The sequence below is a fragment of the Cydia pomonella genome, chromosome 11 (genome assembly GCF_033807575.1).
Source record: "Cydia pomonella isolate Wapato2018A chromosome 11, ilCydPomo1, whole genome shotgun sequence".
Lineage (NCBI taxonomy): Eukaryota > Metazoa > Arthropoda > Insecta > Lepidoptera > Tortricidae > Cydia > Cydia pomonella.
In genome coordinates, this window is record NC_084713.1 from 6,308,208 (window position 1) to 6,335,821 (window position 27,614).

General features: G+C 44.9%; 1 protein-coding gene across 1 annotated transcript; it reads right to left on the bottom strand.

Annotated features, from left to right (window-relative positions):
- Positions 1 to 104: 104 nt before the first annotated feature.
- On the bottom strand, positions 105 to 27,614 carry LOC133523117 (uncharacterized). The gene is made up of 11 exons (XM_061858626.1): positions 25,815 to 27,614; positions 21,848 to 21,974; positions 20,395 to 20,618; positions 19,642 to 19,769; positions 11,021 to 14,014; positions 8,234 to 8,318; positions 6,657 to 6,791; positions 5,361 to 5,439; positions 4,774 to 5,210; positions 4,399 to 4,519; positions 105 to 4,190 (listed from the first exon to the last, which is right to left on the bottom strand). The coding sequence occupies exons 1-11, from the start codon at positions 26,696 to 26,698 to the stop codon at positions 3,918 to 3,920; spliced, it is 5,487 nt and encodes a 1,828-aa protein (XP_061714610.1). The 5' UTR covers positions 26,699 to 27,614; the 3' UTR covers positions 105 to 3,917.

Genomic DNA, 27,614 nt, shown 5'->3' on the forward strand with positions numbered 1-27,614 from the left:
TCGCCATCTATACGTAGGCGAGTCACAAGTTACTTCTCAAGCCCCCCTCGTAATATCCTGTCATCTTACAGCTTATATCCTTGGATAAAAGTAAAACAATGAAGTGACTCGTGAATTTTTAACATTTATTTTTCATACTATACAAGACCATTTTGTATTTTTCAAGCGCATCTCGTCTCGAACGGAGACGTCCCTTAAAACTACACTTAACTACAAATAAGGCTTTGGCTTCCCTTGCAACCGAACATCCAGCCACTCAACGCCCAGTTCGAATCAGTAAAAACACAAATCAAAAGAACCAATACATTTTGTATACACAATAGTTTTATAACCAATTTGATTATGTCCGAACTTGGCCTACAATTCATTAATTTACCAACATTCCAATTAAAAAAAATTATGACACAAGCAAATGCATTTTTTACTATTTTACACTGAGATGGAATAGAAGAAGGACTGTTTTATTTTCAACGGCCATAACAACATTGATAGTAAGGGCTTTAGAAAGCTCCTATTTAAAACTTTACAGGTCTAAATGGGCAAAATGTGCCGTTTTCAACCAAAAGGTACATAGTCGGTTGTCGATAGGGTTGATTTCAAATTGAAGCTATATGGAAATAGCGGCTTATTAACAACCGGCAACAAGTACCCTTCTGGTTGAGAATGGCACAAATTATGACATACCCGCATGTAACCTATGAAGTCTGTAGACCAATATTGCCGCGTTTCATTCCTGTAAAATTGTAGCTTGTTAAACAGGCACATGTTACAAGAAAATAACTATACATTTGAGCAATTTAGAGAGTACGATGCAAAACAATCCTCCTGCTATATCCACCAGGGTCACGCAGAATCAACAACACACACCAAGCAATCTCCAATGTTATCACATTTTCTTGTATGTTAAGGAATTTTGATACAGAAAGTGCTCTCTTTCAGAGATTCAAATAATTAATTTGTAGCCAGTCTATTAGTTACTATTCAGTGCCCTGTTTATATTATATTTACATAACGCTTAGCGACAAACGGGCAGGCTTACACTAGCAGCTAAACTATGGAACCCGGGTTCCGTAACATCTAAGACAATTGAAATAGACCACTTGCGAAATCCAACAAAAATAGTGGAAATTGTGATCACCACTAAATATTAGTGCTGTGATGCGGTCCAGTGAATCTACATATCTTAGCTCAAATTTGATTTCGAATGCGCAAGTCTATTAACTCAATTGTCTATGGTAACACCTAATACAGAAACACAACACCGTCCCTTGTGTTCTGACAACTTCGAAAAAAAGCACAGCAGGTTACAGTTATGCCCCTTCAACTATTTACATCTATTTAAAAAAAGGGCATTGCCTGCCGGTTTTAGAACACAACAATAACAAAATTTTATGTTTTTTCAAAGCACCCAACAAATACATTTGCATATTATTTTGAACTCGGCAAGGAATGTAAGAGGACGCGGGGTGCACCAAATGGCCTCATATTGGTTCCGTTGTGAAATCAACTCAAACGAAATCTATACAATTTTACAATTACCGATATATCTTACAGTAAATAAAGCTTTAAGAGTTTGGATTTAAAACAACAATACTTACAATCGATACCCTAAGCAACGACTCTTAATTATCTATAGTGATTTACCAAACTTATATAAAAACATTAGAACAAGCTAAAACAATCTTTAAACAATTTGAAATGAAACCAAACAATTTTATCAAACATTAATTCTTACGAATAAGGACCGTTTTAAAATAACTTGCAGAAAAAATCCATACATATAGCTTCCATCCATACAAATAATATAGCTTTTGCTAATAGTACTATTTTGATATGCTGGCCGAACTTATAATAGTACAGTCAGCGTCAAATACTTCGTAGCAGTCAAAGTGGCCAAATAGTTCGGTACACCATACTAAATATATGGTGTACCGAACTATTTGGCTACTTTGACTGCTACGAAGTATTTGACGCTGACTGTACTAAAGTATTTTTTAAACTGTGTGGCAAGTAATATTAACGGATTCGCAATAAATTTTAAAATGGCCCGTATTATTACTGTGAACTATTCAGGATTTGCAGAGAACTCTTTACACATTATACACATTGTATTGTCCTGACAATTATTCTAATTTTGTGTCACAAAATAATATGTGAACACGACAGTTTAAGACAGACAACTGTTAACCCTGTAAAAACTACAATGTATAATTATTTATGCATTACAATTTTAACTGATTTATGTCATACATTGTGTTGACAACATTAATATTGTTTATCCAACATACCAAGTGAGATGATTGCAATTTTTGTATGGTTAAATGCTATTTTGTTGAAATAATTGCTGTTAATTTGTTGTTTAAAAGCCGATTGAGCCACTAAGTGGATTATTTTTGAATAAATTGTAGCATTCTAGGTTTGTCCGTGCTTCGTATTCGAAGCTGGTTATGACTTGAATGTTTGTTTATTTGGATGTTTACTAGCTATTAAACTTAAAAATGTCTCCAAATGGAAAGGAATCCGGTATCGGAGATATTTAACATGAAAGAGGTTGTTAAATTTACTGTGCATTTACTCTCGCGGCTCGTCTCGTGTCTCGGCCACAGAACCTAAGCTCGTCGAGCTAATCGATTTTAAACACAAGCGGCAAGATATAAGGTCTGTAACCGAATGAGAAGCCGAACGCGAATGTAAACAGCAAGCGCGCGTCCCCCGCGAGCGCCTTTGACTCGTGTCTAAAAAACAGCTCCGTCCGCGAGCCGAGCTCGAGCCCACCGTTTACATACGCGTCTCGTGACTCGACTCACCACTCGCACGCGAATGTAAATGCGCCATTAGACAGGCTTTCCCCGCTCTCAGAAAATATTGCAATAGGCATGATGACAGTAATTGAAAATCACTAAAACATGGTATTTTCTTAGTGAAATTTTAATCATAGAGTAGCCGCGCGCGTCATATGACGTCTTTGGCGGTCAAAAGGTTAAACACCAATCAGAGCGCATGACGTCACACTTGTGTAAACAAATACCCATAACTGCCATTACCCTAATAAAGTGATTTTTTGCGCTTTTATTTTACGTCGTTTGGTTACGATACAAGTTGGTTTATATCAAATAAATATTAATCATAAGTCATGGAACAAGTGAAATAAATACTCACGTCGAAACGATCTTCACAAAAATAAAGATTAGTACTGGATGATTGATATTGATATTGCATTTCGCCTAGCAAGTTTAAGCCACTTGTCACGAATTGTTTTCTGTTGTGGGACGAATACAAACAACTTATCAGGTGATTTAATTGATGTGTTACCACACTGAGGGACCGCGCAAGACTTGTAAACTTTTGAATTCATGTTTATTCAATTAGCAACGAGCATCTAGGTAGCAAACGTCAAAGGTCCGAGTTCTGTTTTTACAAACGTGACGTCACTCGGGACGCCATGACACTGACAAGCGTTTTAGCGCTAATTTTAAATTTGAAAACTAAAATGCATTTTTTTCTTACTTCACTGTTATTTTCTCTAGAAAATTTTTATTCGTTGTATATAATCAATGTTTCTAAACATTATAGAGCAGTTTTTCAAAATGTGTCATCATGCCTATTTCTTTCCGAATAAATATTTCGACGCGATCGGTCCACAGACAATATCATTATTGTTGGCGTGCCCTTTTGTACCGTTGTATCTGCAATTCTGCATTGCATGTTGTAATTATATCTGATTTACGTTTTACGTCGACATTTGACAAGAAAGCTAGCCACTCCCAATCAAACCGAGGTCTAGGTCGACCGCGATCATAGCTTGTAGATCTACAACAATTAGTATAGATATTTTCGTTTTCGTATAGTTATATAAGAAACATTGGAACATCTTAAAAGTGGCGTCGAACGGTACCAAAAGTAATTCAGTGTCGTTTTCACCTGAACGTGGTCTTTCTCTTCTCCACCTTCTCCTGGCTGGGGTCCCACTCGACGTCGTCGGGGTCGTCGCCCTCGTAGGGCGCGGGCGACAGCGGGGACAGCGGGCTGGCGGCGGGCGAGCCGTCCGCCGCCGGGCGCGGCGAGGCGGGCGAGGCGGGCGACGCGGGCGAGGCGGGCCGGTAGCCGCGCGGCATGCTCGCCAGCATGTCCGAGTACGTGTGCTCGGGGAGCGGGAAGCGGCGCGGGGAGTACGGCCGCACCGACTGCAACTAAACATATGGTTACGTTACCAAAAATACTCGATTGGAGCTAGGGCACACAGGTATAAATGCTGCGGGACACCCGTGAAACGCGTGCGTTCTGGAATCAGTGGAAGAAACAAAGAAAGGAGGAATAGTTACCTCGTGTGGAAGTAGCGCGGGCGCGCTGGTGGCGGCGCGGCGGCCGCGGCCGACATGTCCTCCTCCTGACAGTTACCTCGTGTGGGAGCGGCGCGGGGGCGGGCGCGGGCGCGGGCGCGGGCGCGGCGGGCGCCACGTCCGGCGCGGGCGCGCTGGTGGCGGCGCGGCGGCCGCGGCCGACATGTCCTCCTCCTGACAGTTACCTCGTGTGGGAGCGGCGCGGGGGCGGGGGCGGGCGCGGGCGCGGCGGGCGCCACGTCCGGCGCGGGCGCGCTGGTGGCGGCGCGGCGGCCGCGGCCGACATGTCCTCCTCCTGACAGTTACCTCGTGTGGGAGCGGCGCGGGGGCGGGCGCGGGCGCGGGCGCGGGCGCGGCGGGCGCCACGTCCGGCGCGGGCGCGCTGGTGGCGGCGCGGCGGCCGCGGCCGACATGTCCTCCTCCTGACAGTTACCTCGTGTGGGAGCGGCGCGGGGGCGGGCGCGGGCGCGGGCGCGGGCGCGGCGGGCGCCACGTCCGGCGCGGGCGCGCTGGTGGCGGCGCGGCGGCCGCGGCCGACATGTCCTCCTCCTGACAGTTACCTCGTGTGGGAGCGGCGCGGGGGCGGGCGCGGGCGCGGGCGCGGGCGCGGCGGGCGCCACGTCCGGCGCGGGCGCGCTGGTGGCGGCGCGGCGGCCGCGGCCGACATGTCCTCCTCCTGACAGTTACCTCGTGTGGGAGCGGCGCGGGGGCGGGCGCGGGCGCGGGCGCGGGCGCGGCGGGCGCCACGTCCGGCGCGGGCGCGCTGGTGGCGGCGCGGCGGCCGCGGCGCGCGCCGAGGTACCGGCCACGCTCGCGCGCCTCGCTGCGCAGGTGCCGCGCACGCACCGCCGCGTCCGATATATCCTCCTCCTGAATAATCAAATATACCCACTATTTAATCCCACGTTAAACACCTCTACCCGGGAAACGACTCAACATTTTAGTAGAGATACTGATAACCCGATGTACTAAAGATTCATCCAAATACGAAATGTACTTATTGAGCTCTCGCTCCGATACCTCGCTCTCCAATGACAGCCGCCGTATCTTAGAGACGCCATTGTTGAGACGCACGTCCGACATCTCCATAACTCGCCATCTGTAAAAATAATAAACATGGTTAACATGCACAAAAATACATAATGAAATTATAAAATAAAACATTATAATGGGTTGTTGCAAATAAAAATAACGTCGATGTCGAACGACGCCGCTATAAGGTAGTAGAGTAGTTACTTGGGCGTGACGATCTCCTTGTAGGTGAGTATCTGCGGGCGCGTGGCGGCGGCCACGGACTGCGGGATGACGATGTTGTCGATGTCGAACGACGCCGCTATAAGGTAGTAGAGTAGTTACTTGGGCGTGACGATCTCCTTGTAGGTGAGTATCTGCGGGCGCGTGGCGGCGGCCACGGACTGCGGGATGACGATGTTGTCGATGTCGAACGACGCCGCTATAAGGTAGTAGAGTAGTTACTTGGGCGTGACGATCTCCTTGTAGGTGAGTATCTGCGGGCGCGTGGCGGCGGCCACGGACTGCGGGATGACGATGTTGTCGATGTCGAACGACGCCGCTATAAGGTAGTAGAGTAGTTACTTGGGCGTGACGATCTCCTTGTAGGTGAGTATCTGCGGGCGCGTGGCGGCGGCCACGGACTGCGGGATGACGATGTTGTCGATGTCGAACGACGCCGCTATAAGGTAGTAGAGTAGTTACTTGGGCGTGACGATCTCCTTGTAGGTGAGTATCTGCGGGCGCGTGGCGGCGGCCACGGACTGCGGGATGACGATGTTGTCGATGTCGAACGACGCCGCTATAAGGTAGTAGAGTAGTTACTTGGGCGTGACGATCTCCTTGTAGGTGAGTATCTGCGGGCGCGTGGCGGCGGCCACGGACTGCGGGATGACGATGTTGTCGATGTCGAACGACGCCGCTATAAGGTAGTAGAGTAGTTACTTGGGCGTGACGATCTCCTTGTAGGTGAGTATCTGCGGGCGCGTGGCGGCGGCCACGGACTGCGGGATGACGATGTTGTCGATGTCGAACGACGCCGCTATAAGGTAGTAGAGTAGTTACTTGGGCGTGACGATCTCCTTGTAGGTGAGTATCTGCGGGCGCGTGGCGGCGGCCACGGACTGCGGGATGACGATGTTGTCGATGTCGAACGACGCCGCTATAAGGTAGTAGAGTAGTTACTTGGGCGTGACGATCTCCTTGTAGGTGAGTATCTGCGGGCGCGTGGCGGCGGCCACGGACTGCGGGATGACGATGTTGTCGATGTCGAACGACGCCGCTATAAGGTAGTAGAGTAGTTACTTGGGCGTGACGATCTCCTTGTAGGTGAGTATCTGCGGGCGCGTGGCGGCGGCCACGGACTGCGGGATGACGATGTTGTCGATGTCGAACGACGCCGCCCGGGCGCGCGCCTCCGTGCTGCCGCGGCCGCGACCCCTGGGACGATATGTACAACTTAAATAACAATAAAGCCAAATCCGGACCAGGTCCGGGTTTCCATGCCGGGTGTCGTTCAATAAAAAAAGCATAGCATATTTTTATGGAAAATGCCTAATATGAAGAGGGGGCAAAATATCAAAGTCTAGATTGGATAGATGGGTAGTTCAACCCGCTCACGTGCGCGTGACAGACGCTCGCCAGAATCGCGCGATAAACGGACGCGCGTTCGTCATTCACGCGGACGACGTTCTCGGATTATAAGATCCTCACGATCGATCGGATCGGATCGGATTCACGTGATCGATCACCACATGCTCGGCGCTCGCGTAGTCACTTGCGTAGCTATTCGCCACGTTATAAGCGCTCGCGTAACGAACGTTCTCCGGACAGGCGTTCAATAAGGCGTTCCGTATTCAAGACGTCATCGCAATCCGCTCTATGTAGACATGCCTCGGCCCAAGTATTACAACTACATACTAACTACTATATTAACCGCGAAAGCAAGTAGCAAGCGAAATAAACAAACTGTCTGTCCTGTGGTACTCCAAAGGACGACTTTCGCCAGCCGTCAGTACGTAGCAATGAGTGCTCGTATTTACAATAAAGTAAATAAACACCTAAACATCTATGCACTAAATAGCTATGACTGTAAGTCTAAATTACAAACATGGCTTAAATCACAGACCTATCAAGAAACGGAATCACTATTAAACACTATCAAATGAGTCATTTTACTAACCTTCTATGTTTTAAAAAAGGGAAAAAATTATACATATAGGGCTACCTATATGTATAATTTTTTCCCTTTTTTAAAACATAGAACTGTACAGACACACACACACACGCGCATACGCGCACACGCACACACACACACACACACACAGACACACACACGTCAGCCGTTTTTCTTCTCTTTATATAATATTTAGATTTTTTACATTGTCATTTTCTATCTTAGTATTATTATTGTGTTTTCACTTCTTCTTAAAGTACCTGTTCACTAAACAACCTGTACCAATTTCTCCGGAGGAATCGCTGAATCCTGAGTCACAGGCTTTGTCCTAGTTCAGGAAACAGAGGCTCAATCCAAATGGAACTGTTACAAACCTAAAATAAGTTTATTTTGTAATTTAATGTAAGCCTCACATTTTGTATTAGGTTTCAAGTAAATAAAGATTTTATTATTATTATTATTTATTATTTATTTCAGTTAACATAATTTGAACCTCCAGGTCTTTTTGTTGTATTTTCCTTTTTTGCGGTACATCTTTGGTATTGCATTTTTTGATATGTTTATATGACCGTTTGGTTTTTTTTTTAAACTACATGTGCGTTTAAGAGGCCGTTATCGATTTTAGTAGCAAAAATGACAGACAGATATAGCAAAGAAAAGTGTAAAATATTGTTAACATCTATTAATAATTAAAATTTATAGTAACCTTTCATGAGTAGATGTCACAGTTTCCTCAGACTGTTTTCTTTCTTTAATTCTTCTCGACAAAGGTGGTCTGCCTCTTTTCAATCCTGAAATAGAAATAAAATTATTTAGATTATGTAGTTTTTACAGACAAATTATTGTAGAATGGTTAATACAGTTAAAAAATTATGATAGTGTAATTTTTACCCGACTTCAAGCTTTTAAAAGAAGGAGGTTCTCAATTCGGTTGTTTTTTTTATGTTTGTTACTTATTTCATAACTCCGTCATTTCTGAACCGATTTTGAAAATATTTTTTTTAACTTATACATAATTACATATACAGATTGGTCCCGTTTTTGTCAAAACTCAGTTCTAATGATGGGATCCATGACGAACCGAGGGAACTCTTCAAATGTGAAAGGCATACCTACATATAGTTTTTTTTTATTTTCTTCAACAAATCAAGCATTTACATTTAAAAAGTGACATTTGATGAAGTGGAACTGCGGATGATGATCAGAATGGAACTATTCAACGACGCATGGTTCACGTTTGGCGATTTGTCCTCTTCGCTGTGTTTATTAAGCAAATTATATTTTCAAGACAATTTTTTGTTAAGTTCGAGTTCTGACGATGGGGTCCATGAGGAATCGATGGAACTCCTCAAATGTTAGAGGCACATATATATCTTAGTATTTTCATCAACAAATCAAGCATTTGCATTTGTAGACGTGACATTTAATGAAGTGGAACTGCTGGTGATGAACAGAACGGAACTCTTCAACGACGCATTTTACGTCTGGCAATGTGTTCTCTTCGCATGTTTGTCAAACAGGTTTTCAAGGCACATTCTAATAATTATCTGGTGCTTTATTTCATACATGGTGTGAAATAATTTATCTTAAATACAGTCGAATACCCTATTGCAGGTATCTTACCAGTCAACCATAGGGCAAATCTGAAATGTGTTAAGGTGGCTGCAGTGACAAAGAAAAAAACATTTTACCTCCTTTTCTACATAATTAAGCGTGGCGTAGGATGCTGTATTTATAATTTCACTGTATGAAGTGCATCAGCCTCCACAGTCACCAAACCCGTTGTCTAAACAGCAATGCTTAAATCGTCTGCAATAGACGCAAAGGCCTGTGATGATGTATGAAATCCAAAATCAACAATAATCTTTCTTTGACCGGTCTCCTTCATTGAAGTCTGTTTTTTTCTTAAAAATTATTGTATAAAATAGTTAGTGACATGACGATAATTTTTTAAACAAATGTTTTTTTAGAGTTATTAAGAAAAAAAAACTAAAATGAATTTGTTACTGTATCTATAAACCTATGTTGTAACCATAACTGCGTTCATTTTAGCTTTATATCCTTTATATTGTTACCTAGCGCTATATATCAGTAGGTAAACTAGTAATCTGTGGACGATGTTGTTGGTCTCACACTTTATTATTCTTTGTATTCTATTTCTGTGTGAACTGTTTTTTGTACCAAATAAAAAAGAAAAAAATCCCCGCGACGGCTACTTTCGGCCCTGAGGCGGCCCGCCTGAGTACAGCGCTCAGGCGGGCGTTCGGCACTGCGCCGCACGTTTTACGCTAGAAATGCTGAAACCACGTAATTATTGTGCAGTAGATGGGTGTAAAAGTCAAAAAACAAAGGAAAATTTGCAGTTTGTCCCACCTGAAACGTTTAATAATTATGTTGAAGAGTTAGAAGAAGTATTTTTAAATAATTTTGTCATAATGAATCGGTCTAGTAACGCCGTATTAAAATTTTTAAAAACCGTTGATTTTTTTTCCGTATTATTAATATTATTTACGCGATTTGGGATATTTTCAACTATAAAATTTAAAAACAGAATTCCGAGAAGGGGGAAAAAAAAATCATTATATAAAACTAAAATAAAGGAAGCGCTGGTGGCCTAGCGGTAAGAGCGTGCGACTTGCAATCCGGAGGTCGCGGGTTCAAACCCCGGCTCGTACCAATGAGTTTTCAGAACTTATGTACGAAATATCATTTGATATTTACCACTCGCTTTTCGGTGAAGGAAAACATCGTGAGGAAACCGGACTAATCCCAATAAGGCTAGTTTACCCTCTGGGTTGGAAGGTCAGATGGCAGTCGCTTTCGTAAAAACTAGTGCCTACGCCAAATCTTGGGATTAGTTGTCAAGCGGACCCCAGGCTCCCATGAGCCGTGGCAAAATGCCGGGACAACGCGAGGAAGAAGAAGATATAAAACTAAAATAAAGAATATTTACTTACTTACTAAAACATATTTGATTGACTAATAAAAAATGTTGTTTCGCAACATTCTTTTTATTACAATAATCATCATAGGTACAATCTTAATGCATTCTTACCAAATTCATACGCGCATGACGCGTTGGCACGTGACTCGCACGGCGGGCAACACAGTTTCGACTCTTTATGGTACATTTATTATCGTCCTGAGCAGCAGGCATTATTATAACGTAGGTATTTTCGCTTTTGTATGGGAATGATGTATCTGTTACGTAGTAACGTTTCCTTCTAATTTACCAGCTTTACTCGCCCGTTAACCAGCGTCAAGCGTGCGTTTTTCAGTCCTCGGGTTAGTGTGCATGCATGAACGTACTGAGCACCAACGCGCAGCTACAGCCCGAAGGAGATATACCCTTATTCATAAACGTGTACTAAAGTTACGATGCCGCTAATCATCGTTTGTCCCTTTCCGACGTATTGGTATGATGGAAAGGGACAAACGATGATTAGCGGCATCGTAACTTTAGTACACGTTTATGAATAAGAGGGTTATAAGTTATAAGTAAGTATACCGCCGGTATGTAGTAGAGGTGTATGAGTGAGCGTGTATGTGTGCACGTACTGGTGGGGCGGCGCGGCTTGGGCGGCGTGCGCTCGTGGCGGGAGGAGGGCGAGGGCGCGGGCGCCGCGTGGTGCGCGCCGCGCCACGCGCCCGCCGGGAGGTGTATGAGTGAGCGTGTATGTGTGCACGTACTGGTGGGGCGGCGCGGCTTGGGCGGCGTGCGCTCGTGGCGGGAGGAGGGCGAGGGCGCGGGCGCCGCGTGGTGCGCGCCGCGCCACGCGCCCGCCGGGAGGTGTATGAGTGAGCGTGTATGTGTGCACGTACTGGTGGGGCGGCGCGGCTTGGGCGGCGTGCGCTCGTGGCGGGAGGAGGGCGAGGGCGCGGGCGCCGCGTGGTGCGCGCCGCGCCACGCGCCCGCCGGGAGGTGTATGAGTGAGCGTGTATGTGTGCACGTACTGGTGGGGCGGCGCGGCTTGGGCGGCGTGCGCTCGTGGCGGGAGGAGGGCGAGGGCGCGGGCGCCGCGTGGTGCGCGCCGCGCCACGCGCCCGCCGGGAGGTGTATGAGTGAGCGTGTATGTGTGCACGTACTGGTGGGGCGGCGCGGCTTGGGCGGCGTGCGCTCGTGGCGGGAGGAGGGCGAGGGCGCGGGCGCCGCGTGGTGCGCGCCGCGCCACGCGCCCGCCGGGAGGTGTATGAGTGAGCGTGTATGTGTGCACGTACTGGTGGGGCGGCGCGGCTTGGGCGGCGTGCGCTCGTGGCGGGAGGAGGGCGAGGGCGCGGGCGCCGCGTGGTGCGCGCCGCGCCACGCGCCCGCCGGGAGGTGTATGAGTGAGCGTGTATGTGTGCACGTACTGGTGGGGCGGCGCGGCTTGGGCGGCGTGCGCTCGTGGCGGGAGGAGGGCGAGGGCGCGGGCGCCGCGTGGTGCGCGCCGCGCCACGCGCCCGCCGGGAGGTGTATGAGTGAGCGTGTATGTGTGCACGTACTGGTGGGGCGGCGCGGCTTGGGCGGCGTGCGCTCGTGGCGGGAGGAGGGCGAGGGCGCGGGCGCCGCGTGGTGCGCGCCGCGCCACGCGCCCGCCGGGAGGTGTATGAGTGAGCGTGTATGTGTGCACGTACTGGTGGGGGCGGCGCGGCTTGGGCGGCGTGCGCTCGTGGCGGGAGGAGGGCGAGGGCGCGGGCGCCGCGTGGTGCGCGCCGCGCCACGCGCCCGCCGGGAGGTGTATGAGTGAGCGTGTATGTGTGCACGTACTGGTGGGGCGGCGCGGCTTGGGCGGCGTGCGCTCGTGGCGGGAGGAGGGCGAGGGCGCGGGCGCCGCGTGGTGCGCGCCGCGCCACGCGCCCGCCGGGAGGTGTATGAGTGAGCGTGTATGTGTGCACGTACTGGTGGGGCGGCGCGGCTTGGGCGGCGTGCGCTCGTGGCGGGAGGAGGGCGAGGGCGCGGGCGCCGCGTGGTGCGCGCCGCGCCACGCGCCCGCCGGGAGGTGTATGAGTGAGCGTGTATGTGTGCACGTACTGGTGGGGCGGCGCGGCTTGGGCGGCGTGCGCTCGTGGCGGGAGGAGGGCGAGGGCGCGGGCGCCGCGTGGTGCGCGCCGCGCCACGCGCCCGCCGGGAGGTGTATGAGTGAGCGTGTATGTGTGCACGTACTGGTGGGGCGGCGCGGCTTGGGCGGCGTGCGCTCGTGGCGGGAGGAGGGCGAGGGCGCGGGCGCCGCGTGGTGCGCGCCGCGCCACGCGCCCGCCGGGAGGTGTATGAGTGAGCGTGTATGTGTGCACGTACTGGTGGGGCGGCGCGGCTTGGGCGGCGTGCGCTCGTGGCGGGAGGAGGGCGAGGGCGCGGGCGCCGCGTGGTGCGCGCCGCGCCACGCGCCCGCCGGGAGGTGTATGAGTGAGCGTGTATGTGTGCACGTACTGGTGGGGCGGCGCGGCTTGGGCGGCGTGCGCTCGTGGCGGGAGGAGGGCGAGGGCGCGGGCGCCGCGTGGTGCGCGCCGCGCCACGCGCCCGCCGGGAGGTGTATGAGTGAGCGTGTATGTGTGCACGTACTGGTGGGGCGGCGCGGCTTGGGCGGCGTGCGCTCGTGGCGGGAGGAGGGCGAGGGCGCGGGCGCCGCGTGGTGCGCGCCGCGCCACGCGCCCGCCGGGAGGTGTATGAGTGAGCGTGTATGTGTGCACGTACTGGTGGGGCGGCGCGGCTTGGGCGGCGTGCGCTCGTGGCGGGAGGAGGGCGAGGGCGCGGGCGCCGCGTGGTGCGCGCCGCGCCACGCGCCCGCCGGGAGGTGTATGAGTGAGCGTGTATGTGTGCACGTACTGGTGGGGCGGCGCGGCTTGGGCGGCGTGCGCTCGTGGCGGGAGGAGGGCGAGGGCGCGGGCGCCGCGTGGTGCGCGCCGCGCCACGCGCCCGCCGGGAGGTGTATGAGTGAGCGTGTATGTGTGCACGTACTGGTGGGGCGGCGCGGCTTGGGCGGCGTGCGCTCGTGGCGGGAGGAGGGCGAGGGCGCGGGCGCCGCGTGGTGCGCGCCGCGCCACGCGCCCGCCGGGAGGTGTATGAGTGAGCGTGTATGTGTGCACGTACTGGTGGGGCGGCGCGGCTTGGGCGGCGTGCGCTCGTGGCGGGAGGAGGGCGAGGGCGCGGGCGCCGCGTGGTGCGCGCCGCGCCACGCGCCCGCCGGGAGGTGTATGAGTGAGCGTGTATGTGTGCACGTACTGGTGGGGCGGCGCGGCTTGGGCGGCGTGCGCTCGTGGCGGGAGGAGGGCGAGGGCGCGGGCGCCGCGTGGTGCGCGCCGCGCCACGCGCCCGCCGGGAGGTGTATGAGTGAGCGTGTATGTGTGCACGTACTGGTGGGGCGGCGCGGCTTGGGCGGCGTGCGCTCGTGGCGGGAGGAGGGCGAGGGCGCGGGCGCCGCGTGGTGCGCGCCGCGCCACGCGCCCGCCGCGCGCGCGCGGAACCAGCGCAGGGACGTCAGCGCGCCCAGGTGCAGCCCCACAGAGATATCTGGAATACAAATTATATATTCTTATTATACTCCTCCACTGCAATGGTTTAATTACATTTTCCTATTATAGTACAGAAAAAATAGCAAACGGGGGGTGATTGAAAAATTCGCGGCCTGGCCAATTAAAGAAAAAAACTTTTTTCTGCCGCCATTTTGAACAGTCATTATTCAACTGTCTTCCCGCGAAATTTCAATTGGCGTCTATATTTAAAAGCAATTTTACGGCATATTTAAAGTTACGTGTCGGTAGATATCGTGAAAATTGAAAAATTAGAGCAGCGTGCTGTGATTAAATACCTGCATAAAAAAGGATTGACACCGAAGCAAATTTATGATGATATGCAAAGTACATTAGGGCAATCCTGTCCATCATATACGATGGTGAAAAAATGGGCAGCTGAATTCAAGCGTGGACGAGATAGTATCGCAGACTCGTCCCGGGAGGCCAACAACGGTGACTAACACGGACAATGTAGCAATTATATGCGAAATGATAATGAAAGACCGGCGATTAAAGGTGCGGGAAATAGCTGAGATCGTAGGCATCTCTTATGAAAGAACTCAAAATATTATAGTCAACGAATTAGGTTTTTCCAAGGTGTCGGCGAGATGGGTCCCGAGGTTTCTTTCAGTGGAACAAAAAATCGCTCGCAGTACTAATTCACGTGAATGTCTAGACAGAAAGGCAGCCCATACTTTTTATATGCCTTCTGAAAGTACTTATGTTTTTCTTTCAACACTTTTTTTAAAGCCGGACTAAACCACTGGGGATACTTATTGGGAAAACCGATAAGGCGTCATCCAAAGACCCATCATTAAGAATTGTATCCCAGTTTAAAATATTTAGCTCGGCGCGTATCTTTCGTAATTGCCTATTTTGTAATTATATACTTGTCTTGTATTAGACGCAAGGGGTGTCGAGGTAATTAAGCACAGTTGTAATGTCAAAGACTTGTGGTGAGCGTCCTCAGGTTCAGCAAGGGGACAGAGACAGGGATTTATTAGAAGCGGCTCGTTCGAGAACGCTAAGTCTAAGATTCTGTTATTAACATTATGTACTAAGTTGAACTGGTCCAAATTGTGTTGATTAAGGGTATCAAAGAAAAATACTTGAGTTTCTCCGGCCAGCCCACGTGGTTCGATAAGGCCATCGGGGAGTAAATGCCAATCTATATTAGGTAAATTGAAATCTCCTAATATGACAAATATATCATTTGGAGCAGATATCATTATGTCATTTAGTTTGTTTGTAAAATTGTGCAATTGGGTATTAAAAGAGTTACCATTGTTTTCTGAGCATAAGTACAATGTACATATATTAATATTCAAACGATTGTTACGCGAACCTGTTAGTATTGTGACCCAGACATCCTCCGCCGAGGAGTGCCACTCAGGTCGCCCGTGAGTGGTGAACTCTTTCCGAACTGCCAACAGAACTCCGCCTCCGTACCGTTGGTCAGTGCGACTGTAGTCCCTATCTACTCGCCATACGAGGTATCGATCATCGAACAATTCACTATTACTAATCCCGTCGAATAGCCATGTCTCCGTTAATGATATGACGTCATAAGTGTTCAATTGAATATTTCTTTTAAATGAATTAGTTTTAGTGCGCAATCCTCTAGTATTCTGGTAGTATATGTTTAAATTTAGACCGGAAAATGAAGACTATAAGTAAAATAGAAGTTATGTCGTACAGAATTAACTATCGCTAAATGCATGCGCAAATTAATAACAAATAGACACTTCATAATACAAGTACAATAAGCGTTATAAATAATATATTTCAACTGATTTGCTTCTTTCGGGAGTATAAGTAGGGTACACTTTAAATAAGTTTTAAAAATATTTAAGCCCGGTACTGAGAACGAATTGTAAATACAATTATGATTTACTGCAAGCGATTTAGCTCCCAAATTACACAGCAATATAAATATAATGAGCTCTAAGGTCATTTCAATAGGGTTCACAATAATACATCCAACAAAAGGGTTGGACCGAGACTGAATGAACCGGCGAGCGATAAGGAATTCAAGCGATAATGCACACAAAGACATACCCGTTACAGTGCTCCCCAACCGCAGGGCCGCTAAGTGAATACACATAAAACAGTAAACAAAAAAATTAGTGCCACTAAGTATTAATAATAGTATCGAGTGAACATTAGAGTAATTTATATTTTCAGAAGGTCTTGATTCACTTTTATACGAAAGATTGGTGAAGTGTCCGTTTTTCGAGCTAGAATTTTGCAGTGTCTGGTCCAGATATACTTGCAGTTTTTTTCTTTTGCTAGTATTTTTGCCTCCCTCAGCAGCGCTTTATTGTGAAGAGTGAGATGGTCATTCACGTATATCTTCCCATCTCCATGGTATCCTATATCTTTAAGGGATAGACTGCCATGCCTACGAGATGCAGCTATGTAGTTTTCTTTAGTGAATCGATTATTAAATGCCATAATAATATTTTTAACTGTCTTCTTGTGAAGATTTGGGACGCGAGCAATGTAATTAATATCTTCTCGTCGAACTTGACATCCTATCACTTGAGAAACCTGAGACACAAGCTCGTAGAGATTTTCGGAGCTCTTCATCGGTATGCCTTTTATTTCTACATTATTTGCACGGGCCCACTGCTCTTTCTCCTGCATGTCTTCATTCATCTTTGAGACCTCATCTTGCAATTTTTTTAAGTTGTTAATTTCATGTTCCAAGGTTTTTACCCTGTCGTCAAGGCGTTCAAGGGAGTTTGAGACTTTACCAACTGAACTGTGTGCTAACTCCACAGAATCCTTTAAGTGTGAAATGTCAGCCTTGATGGTCTTCACGTCCTCGACAAGAGAGGCAAGGGGCTCCAGTTGCCGTTTGATGGTATTTAATGTATCTTTCATTTCGTCGAGCTGTGCCACCAGTTGCGGGTCATTGTTACTGGAGGATGGATTATTCACACAATCAGAGCAGCGCCAAGAACCCCTCCGCGCACCGAGTTTCCTGAAATAGGTCTCTGAGATACCGGAACACGGAAAGTCAAATTGACGCTTGCACAAGGCACAGGTTGGTCCGTCCGAGGTACTGTTGTCACACCGCGCGCACAAAAACATGTTGATTTAATTAAAGCGACCCCTGCGTGGACAGATTGGACAGCCCTGACGTAAAATAGGAGACGTGCGTACTGTAAGCGATCTATCTACCGACTGAAAAACTAGTCGTCTAGACCTGTATGAAGCCGATACTCAAGACTTTTTGGACAGATTTGTAACTATGGACGAGACGTGGGTCCACCACTATACACCAGAGACCAAACAGCAATGGAAGCAGTGGGTTCGTCCTGGATCTCCGCCTCCCAAAAAAGCCAAAGCAATTTTGTCGGCCAATAAAGTCATGGCATCTGTTTTCTGGGATGCAAAGGGAATAATAATGGTTGACTATCTCCAGAGAGGTAAAACTATAAATTCCGACTTTTATTGCGAGTTATTACGCAGATTACGCGAGGCTCTGAATATAAAAAGACCTGGAATGTTGACAAAGAATGTTATCTTCCACCAGGACAATGCACGTGTTCACACGTCACTAAAATCGATGGCGGAGATTGCCAAATGTGGGTTTGAATTATTGCCCCACCCACCTTATTCACCCGATTTAGCACCATCGGACTTTCATCTCGTTCAAACCAATTTTCGGTGGAAGTTTGCATGGTAATGTATATCATATATTTTTTTTAGATTTTTCATTCTGTTATTTTAGAAGTTTCAGGGAGGGGGGGGGACACACATTTTTTCACTTTGGAAGTGTCTCTCGCGCAAACTAATCAGTTTAGAAAAAAATTATATTAGGAACCTAAATATCATTTTTGAAGACCTATCCATAGATACCCCACACGTATGGGTTTGATGAAAAAACTTAGTGTTTACGCCTGAAGAAATATCAGTGATGGCCAAAGAAGTCACAAAAAATTTGCTGCTTTCAAAATCGCGATAGATGGCATGAAAAATATTTGTAAAATTTACAATTTTATTTCAAAGTAAAGTAAGTGCTTGTTGGTCGTAGAAAAAGTATTGTATGCAACGTTGTTTAACCGAGTCAAAAAATACTCGTGGCGACTTTATTAACAATTTTCGGCTTCGCCTCAAATTGTTACTTACGCCACTCGCCTTTTTTGACCTCTCTTAAACAACTGTTGCATAAAATACTATTATGTAATAAGTCGAGGCATCTATAATATTATTAATAATTTTGAATAAAAATACTAAATCTGTACAGGACCGTCTAAGTGAAAGTGGCTAGATATTATGATGTGTAGCCGAGGAAGCGTAATTTACATAGTTAAGACCCACTCGAAATTCCAGTGCTTTAATGAACTTTTTCTGGAGTCTTTCAATTCGAGTCTTATGGACATTAAAGAAAGGATTCCAAACTACAGAAGCAAATTAGAATCTGCTGCGAACGTAACTATTATAAAGAAGTTTATAAGTGAGAGGACTTCGAAAAGGTTTTGCCACGCGAAGAACGAAACCCAGTGGTTTATATGCCTTGTTTAAAATATGATCTATATTAGGGTTAAACGTTAGTTTTGCATCCATTAACACCCCTAGGTCACGTATACTGTGCTGTCGTGTTAGAGTACTGCCACACAGCCGGTAACTGAATGCAATGGGATCCCTTTTCCGCGTGAAAATAATAACTGAACATTTGGCACTATTTAAAAACAGATTATTTTCCACACAATAAGTTTCAAACCTAGTTAAATCATCCTGCAACAGAGCACAGTCGACGTCAGTTTTAATGACTCGAAATAATTTAGTATCATCGGCGTATAAAAGAGCTTTTGAATTTGTTAGACACTCCGTGATATCATTTATGTATAAAATAAATAATAACGGACCCAAATGGGACCCCTGAGGGACACCTGAAGTAGTTATTTTAAAAGCCGATGAGAAACCTCTGAGTACAACACTTTGGGACCTATTTTCTATAAAGATTTTACCCATCGAAAAAGATCACCCTGGATGCCAAGGTTCCAAAGTTTCATCAAAAGCGTATTGTAAGAAATTTTATCGAACGCTTTGGCGAAGTCTGTGTAAACTGCGGCGACTTGATACTTATTATCCATTGCATCTAGTATGAACCTTGTAGAACCCGTGCTAATAACTTGAATCGATATTGTAAAGTTGTTTCAAATTTTTTTATGAATGTCACGTTATATTCATTGATTATAAACACTTTACCATAAACAAATTATGTGCACCCATTTTTTGAATTCTATTTAAATGAAAAAAAGCCAAAATTGTATTCCCGCGCGTACTTCAAAAATACTAAGGTGTAAAAGTTATGTTTGCAAACAAATGACAATATGGCGCGCGGAGTGCACGCGTATTCGTCGAGAGGGCACAAGGTCAAGCGGGCTAGGCGCGCTGCTCTAATTTTAAGTATTTCTTCATAGAATATTTCTCTCCTTTACTTTAAATTCGCGTTTTAGCTTGCTTTGTTCACATCTAGCCTACGTCGCGCCACTATTAGATTTTTAATTATTTCTTACTTTTTACAAACTTAAAAACTTATTCGGAATATTTTCACGTCATTCGAGAAATTGCTAATCTATACTTTATATTGAACAAGGCTTAACAGTGTACCCTTGAAGTCGCTAAGCACAGGATGGTAGCCGGGGTCCAGCCTCGCGAGGCCTTCCGATGGTGGCTGAGTAGGTGAAGCACGCCCCGTGCAAACGCAACAGCTCTCCAGTCCATGCTCACAGCTACAACTGTAAAACAAAACATTGAAAATATCATTTACAGTACATATGGGGCTACTTTATAGCACTAGTGCGAGAAGTAGCATATTACGTTACTGTGTCGAACATTTAAAGGGCCATATGTACTGTAAAACGTTGTACGATACATGTGCGAATAGGTAATTCGCAACTCGTGTCGATTTAAAACACTCCCTTCGGTCGTGTTTTAATTTATCGCCACTCGTTTCGAATTTCCTATTTTTCGCACTTGTATCGTAATGTACTATTCAATGGGAAAAAGAACAACTTAAATGAAGCATCTTTTTGAGCGATGGCACCATACCTTTGGCCTATGCTCTAGTGGATGGCGCCACTTTTTGATATTTAACAAATTTAACACATATCAGTGAAAGAATAAGGATCATGGTCAAATGGCGTTCTAAAAGTTTTAATCATGTGTCGAAAAATGGCAGTAAATTTACTGTGGCTACAAAATTTACTTTGCCAATCCACCTCATATTTTAAAATCTTTTTGATCTGTAGTAATTTTTTCTTCAAGCTCTCTCGAAATTTCCGTTACAATCATCAGCAATAGAACGCCAAATAGAAGGCCCTTGTAAAAAATACAGCTCATTGTACCCTAAAGATTACTTACTGCACATCAGCAGGCTTGGCAGCCTTGTTGGTGGCTATATGCAGGTTATGCATCTGTAGCAGCTTCCTCTTCTTGAAGGTGTCTCGACGGAGCGGGCGATGACGTGCACAGGTTTCAGTGGCAGGGTCGTCGTCGGCGAGCGTAGCGCCGGGCAAGAGGCCCTCGTAGGCGGACGGCTGCGCTGGTTCGCCTTCGAATTGGACGGGGCCTTTGGCTTCGCGGACCTGACAATTCCAAAATATATTGTGTGAATGTCCTTGCTGTTTACGGCGTGTATACACAAGCGTTTCTGCCCCAAGTTTTCAAATTAGCACGCCGCGATCACGCGGCAATATAATGGATATAATGGCAATAGCAGAGCAAGGTCACCGATGTTGTAAAAAGCGTAGCCAGGTTGAGGTGGAATGGGCTGGTCATATTGGTCACGAAAGACCGATTCGTGGAGTAAATGACTACTCGAGTGGCGACCATGGGGGGAGGAACGTCCTCAAAATAGACCCCAGATGCGTTGGGACGACGACATCAAAAGGACTGCGGGGAAGAAGTGGTTCCAGGTCGCACAGAACCGTAACGAGTGGCATAAAATGAAAGAGGCCTACACCCGAAAGGTAGAGAAGGCCAAGAGAGAGAGAGAGAGAGAGAGAGAGAGAGAGAGAGAGAGAGAGAGAGAGAGAGAGAGAGGAGAGAGAGAGAGAGAGAGAGAGAGAGAGAGAGAGAGAGAGAGAGAGAGAGAGAGAGAGACTAGTCTAAACGTCTTTGTACTATGAAGCCATAGGCATATTCGAAACGAAATCATTCATTACCCTATTTGTAGTGTAGGGGTAAAAGACTAGGTAAAAACAACGCAGTAACTTAAGAAACCGAGAAACCCAACCTAATTAGTCACCAAGGTCTGAATCTTAAATACTTAACGCTGTAATGTTACGCGGTTCGATTACAAGTACATAATCATACCACAAGAATGTGGTTTGAACGAGTCACTGCATATGGCACTCAATTTCAAAACAAAGAAAGAAATACGATACAGAAAATCTGTATACATTGATCAACGAATAAAAATATGGATAATATTTCATGATAAAGTTAGGTGAAATGAAAGCATGTAATGAAAACAAATTCCTATACTTCGAATGTAACTTTTTCAGAGGGTGAACATTTTAAAATTCTACTGTAGGTAGATAGGCTACTGCAATCCGAACGAACGTTAGCGGAACGCGATCATTGCGACTATGCTCATAGCAATAGCATAACATACCAACAATTAAAATAAAATTTTCGAATGATTAGAAAACTTTACTACAATTCGCGCGTGGCCTGTGATCGAACTAACCTGTCTTACACGGTTGTATAAGGAAGCCAAGTCACCAAAAAAGTAATTCTTTTAGCGTGCATTTGCTAGAGCGTCGCAACTAGTGACCCTTGAGTAAAAGAATGAAAATACAAATAATCTTACCTGTTTGTGCAAATCCGTGTGTTGCCTTATCTTGTACTCCAACTCCTGGACCTGGGCCTGGAGCCAGCACCAGCGCGCGGCGATGGAAGCGCGGGCGCGTTGGTACGACCACAACGCGCGTTTCTCACTGGAGAACGTGTGGACAATATTACTTATTGATAAAGCAATATGCTCAAAATAGATCCTTCTTGAACTACTTTTGCCATGTTATGAGAGGAGGAGATATTGTCGGTTATTGAAAACGTTGAAGGTATAATGAATCGTGTGACTGATCACAATATATAAGCTGTCCAGCTAAATAAACTCGCGAGCACATGCAGCTCTTCAAAACACCCTAAAGTTTTTTTTTATCACTAAAAGCAGCATGTGTGGCTTTCTAGTCCCAAAAACTAGCGATTTCTTTTGAAATGGGTTTCTGCTGAAGTTTGCTGTTTAAATAGTAAATAGAACCTTGGTAAGAAGTTTGTGAGAGTGCTTACTAGAAATGTGAAGAATGTAATGCTTGAGGTTCTGTGAGGTGATGGATGCCAGGCCTTCGAGTGTAATGTAATAGTATATTACGATACAAGTGCGAAAAATAGGAAATTCGAAACGAGTGGTGATAAATTAAAACACGACCGAAGGGAGTGTTTTAAATCGACACGAGTTGCGAATTACCTATTCGCACATGTATCGTACAACGTTTTACAGTACATATGGCCCTTTAAATGTTCGACACAATAACGTAATATGCTAATTTTCGCACTAGTGCGCTAAAGTAGCACCATATGTACTGTAAATATTGTTTTATTTTGTGTACAATGTTATTGTATCTTCTTTTTATTATGTGCTGTTGTTAATATGTTTGATCTTGGTTGCATGACGCATTAGATTTCTGTAATGTCGTGTAAACATATTTTAAATAAATAAATAAGTGTCTGATGATCATTCCTAATGACTAAGAGAAGATAAAGTCAAAATAAACACTATTACTGTTTGTTTTCATCATGTGTAGATTTGTTTCAGGCGCAGACGTGGGCCTTTGTGACTAAAATATGTGCTTTATCTAACTCGATCTTGATAAGTGTAGTAAAGATATGGCCTAGTTATTGTATATGATTATGAGATGATGTAGTCACTTGGCTTGAAATGTAGCTAGTGATTACAAAAGACAATATTTCCATACATGTTTGAGAAAATATTATTCTCAAATTGTAAAACAAACATATTGAAAACATAAATGGTACATTGCAATAGAAAGTAAACAATTATTGACAGTACAAAGTGCTAAAAATGTTCAAGTTCATTATGTAGAGAGGTCAAAGATCCTAGTGAGTATAGGCAAGCTTAGCTTAACATGCAGGAAAATGATTCAGACGCGATTCTTGCAGAGATAATGTAAACAGATAATAATGTTTGAAGAGGCAATGACCTCACGAAATTGCCGTGGCTATTATATCAATACACTATGATATATTGTAATTTTTATTTTATATGTACTATTTTATTTTATTTTACTTATAAGTTGAATTATATTATCATCTGAGGAAATTATATGACATATCCAATTTCAGCCCCTTATAGGATCCCTTATAGGATAAGTTTAATTTTGTACATTGAATTCATTATTATTAATCTGCATTACATATACCACAAGTGTTGTATATAACATTGTTGGTTTTAAGCAAGAATTATGTATTTCATTATTCTTCTTCTTCTTCAGCCCTTCTCTACCCTTCGGGTGTAGTGTAGTGTATTTAATTATTATTGGTAGGTAGTTTAGAGCCCTTTTTATTATCAAAAAAAGTGTTTTGATTGAGAATACACTAAGAAACAGAAAAATTAAAAGCGTATTTCCATTGTCCTAGCGAGGATTGATTGACCATCGCAAATGGCCATAATAATGTTTTTCTTTACAGTTAGAATTAGATGATGGTCAATCAATCCTGGCTAGGAATATGGGTGGCCTATAAGTTAAATTAGTTTTAGATATCTGTTCCCCACTAGTGATGTACGGTACCACCATAAGTACAGGTGATGCAGATAATCATTATCACCAAATTTCGGCTTTTCTGTGGGCTATTGACATAAAAACCAAGCTATGATAACTACAAATAGTAGGTATGTATTCATTTACAAATTTTGTCTGTTTATATAGATCTGCAAGCATTCACTCACCCAACATGCTTAAGGCTATGGCATTGAAGGTACTAGATTACTAGAACCACACATTAGGTCAGTATTATAACAAGTCTTAAAAAGTCACATAACAGTTGAACACCATGTGTTTAAATCAAACAAAACACAAAAGCACTTTCACTGTCTGGGCTTTCAAAACTGCTGCCAACTTATCTTGGTTTGACTCAAGCAGATTGTTTAAAGTAAGTATAGCAGACCGACAGCCACAGACAAACACTAGAAAATGAGAACAGAAAAATGATGCAATATGTTACCTACTGGATTATAGTTAAAAAAATAAAAAGTTGAGAAAATTTTCTATGTACAGTATGCTCACTTGGTAATCCCCGTACCCGATTTCCCTCCCCCTGGGCCGGGTTGTTGGAACTGCCTGATTAATAATACTTAGCACTACCAAACAATGCAACCACTCTGTAATATGGTATTCGGCTATGTATACTGGCAGATAATACAGCGGGCCATCTAAGATGCTAACTGCCAGATTGACGAGTGCCAATGTTTATTTGACTTTAGACTAGATTCTACATGTCACAAAGTAGACATCACATGAGAATCTTTAGAAGTACATAAAAATTTCAAGGAATTTACAAACAAAACATTTCAACTTGGTTACTTGTTATTACGCAATAGACAAGGGGCCTATAAAGTGTATTAAACTATATTATAATATGATTATGTATGATGTCATAATTAGCTACTGTTATTTCACAGTTCAGTGGCTTAGCATAAGGCAATGTTGACACATTTAGGGACTGGGATAGGTTAATGTGCTTAACCTACTTAAGCTGGCATTTTGTCAAGATTTAGGTGCCCACAGTATTGATTAATATCTTACGAAAGTTGTGCAATACCCTAGCTAAACATGCCTTAATGTGTATGTAAAGAAAAAAATGTGTGAGAAAAGAGAAGAATCAGCATTTTTTTTAAATGAACCTTTACAAATAAACTTGTGAATTTCAGGAGTTTCAATACTAAGTAATCATATGACAAACAAACAATGCATACTCTGTGCATATTTCCCCAATATTTTACATTCTTTGAATGTGGACACATCAATTATTTTTAAGATAATTATGAAAAAGATAATAAATAATAATGCATATTTCTAGGCCAGGATCTGCAAATGGTTTTAAAAACTCTCCAAATTCCTGCAGCTAACTGTACAACCTGTACTATCAATTTTGTGTAACTAACAAGCACTTAAATAGTTTGCATGTTTACTAACAATCTGTGAGCAACCTACTCGAATGAGTCAGCTATAATGACATTAAAGTCATGACACACCTCTGGCACAGCTGTTACTATAGTAGAGCTTCAGATTTAATCATTGAGTAAAATCTTGCAAAATGATATTTAAATGTGGCAAGTAAGAATTGATAAGTGGATAGCTTTTATACATGTAATAACTGGAAATGAACAAGAATTTTGCAAATGTGCCTGTAAGCACCTGTATGCTAATTCTATTATGGAAGAATAGAGGATGGCTGATGAAATTATATAGAATGGTAGAAATTATCTAAGTCCAAGCCCTACTATGAATAAGATTTGCAGTAGAAATACACTGTGCAGTAATTACTGCATTACCAAAATTGAATTTTTTGGGAGACAAAATTATGCATGTACTTAAACAAGAGGGTTTTTTTAAATGACTCATACACTTTTATGCCACCTAGAGATATTATCAGTTATAGGAATAAAATAACATGCTGATATATGTTCCAATATTGTTTTAAGAAAGCATACAATTTATTTACAAGCAATTTCACAGAGCAAAGTATAAAAAACTTACATAGGCATGTGCTGTTGGTGAGGATTATTGTAGACCACTGCCTCATCATTGCTCTCTGCCCCTGATGAAGATGCAGTGGCATCAGAATCCAGTGCATGCTTTACAGCCGACACATGGGATCGCAGGGCTCCTGCTGTATCCTCTAGACCTGCCAATGTCCCTGAAGGAATTGCAATTGATGCTGATTTTGATGCATCACCTTTAGAGGTTCCAGCTCTGTAGTATTTAGGACCAAGGACTGAAGTGGATCGTGAGGAAGCACTGGCTTGCAAAGCTGCTGTTGTCTCAACTTTCTTTAGGAATGCCTTAAGGCCCATTGGTCTCCCTACACCATCTTTACGGGCTCCTCTCATAGCTTTGTCAAATGTATGAGCCACCTCCTCTGACACTCTTTTGCCTAATGTTCTAGCTTGCAACATTCTCATTCTTCTTAGTAAAAATGCACATCTACGTTCCAAGTGAAGCTGTGTTGCTTTTATCTTCTCCTCTGTTGTGTGTGCATCACCCTCTGAATCTGCCGGTTCAGCCATATCAAAGCCAGATAGAGGAAATATGGAGTCAGCATCTCCTGTTGAAAGTACATCACCTGTTTCTAGTGTTTTGATAGCCTGGAGGAGGTCTGCTTGTCCCAGATCAGTGTTATTGAGATCATTGAGGATCTGTTCCATTTCTTGGGAGTCTTTTGCGAGATTAGGCTGCTCCTGAATCCCCATATCATCGTCGTCGTCCATCGTGGCGAGATCGGAGCTGGATGCGAGTGCTCGATCACACTGCGAGAGAGAGAGGGTCAGGTCTGAGAGCTCAGGCAGGTCGGGAGGCTCGGGCGGCGCGCACTGCGGTTCCGGGACGTCCATGGCGGCGGGTGGCCGGGGACCCGGGGCCATGACCCGCGTCGCCCGGCTATACTGTCTCGTTATCCTCGCCCATTACGCCCTTATGTAATCCTGAGCTTCTCGTTACCACAGTTAGCACTTCAATACACAATCACTTCGCTACACTGCACAATCCGATCTGACCATTATTTCCCGTCAGTCTCCCGCCAGTTCCACCGTTCCCCGGCCGAAACGAGCAGCCCGACCGGCGCGCTCCTGAAATACACAACGTTTAGATGCGATAAGAAGCCGGTTTTTCTAGGTGTAGCCAATGTAAAATCGATACCAAGCGGCATAGATACTCATACACGACAAAAACTTCAGACTATAGCTCTAAAATTTGAATTTTGACCCACGTGATAAAGAGTGGGCTAGCTGATCACAGTTGCTTGTTTCTATTCGAGCGGTATGATAATCGAACAGGAAACGTAACACTTCAACACTTTAGCGAGTAACAGTCACACGATAACATCACTTTCTGCCGTTGAATGAATAACACCGAGCACGAAAATAAAACAATGATGATTTTTTAAATAATAATGGCGGAATGAGGACAGAAAACAATCCCATCCGCCTCGTATTCCAGTGACGAAACGTACGCCGCGGTTAGCGTACAAAGACAGACTTGTGAAAAAGAGATGGCTAGTACGTCCTTGAGTCTAGTACTTGCGCGGTAAAGTCAAATCAAAACTAATAAACCTTATAAAGTGGGTCGAATGAACTAATGACAACGTATGATAATTATAAATGATTAGAATTAATTTACACTTGGTTTCCGAAGCATGTCTAAAATAAAAGTTTCGTCTTAAATTAAAGTGGCAGTTAGTTGTCTAACTTCTTCACAAACCACGCTTGTTGTATTTTAGACATACGTCTTTGGAAATTTGAAATTATGACGAAATTCTTAGCAAACTAACATAAATTCACT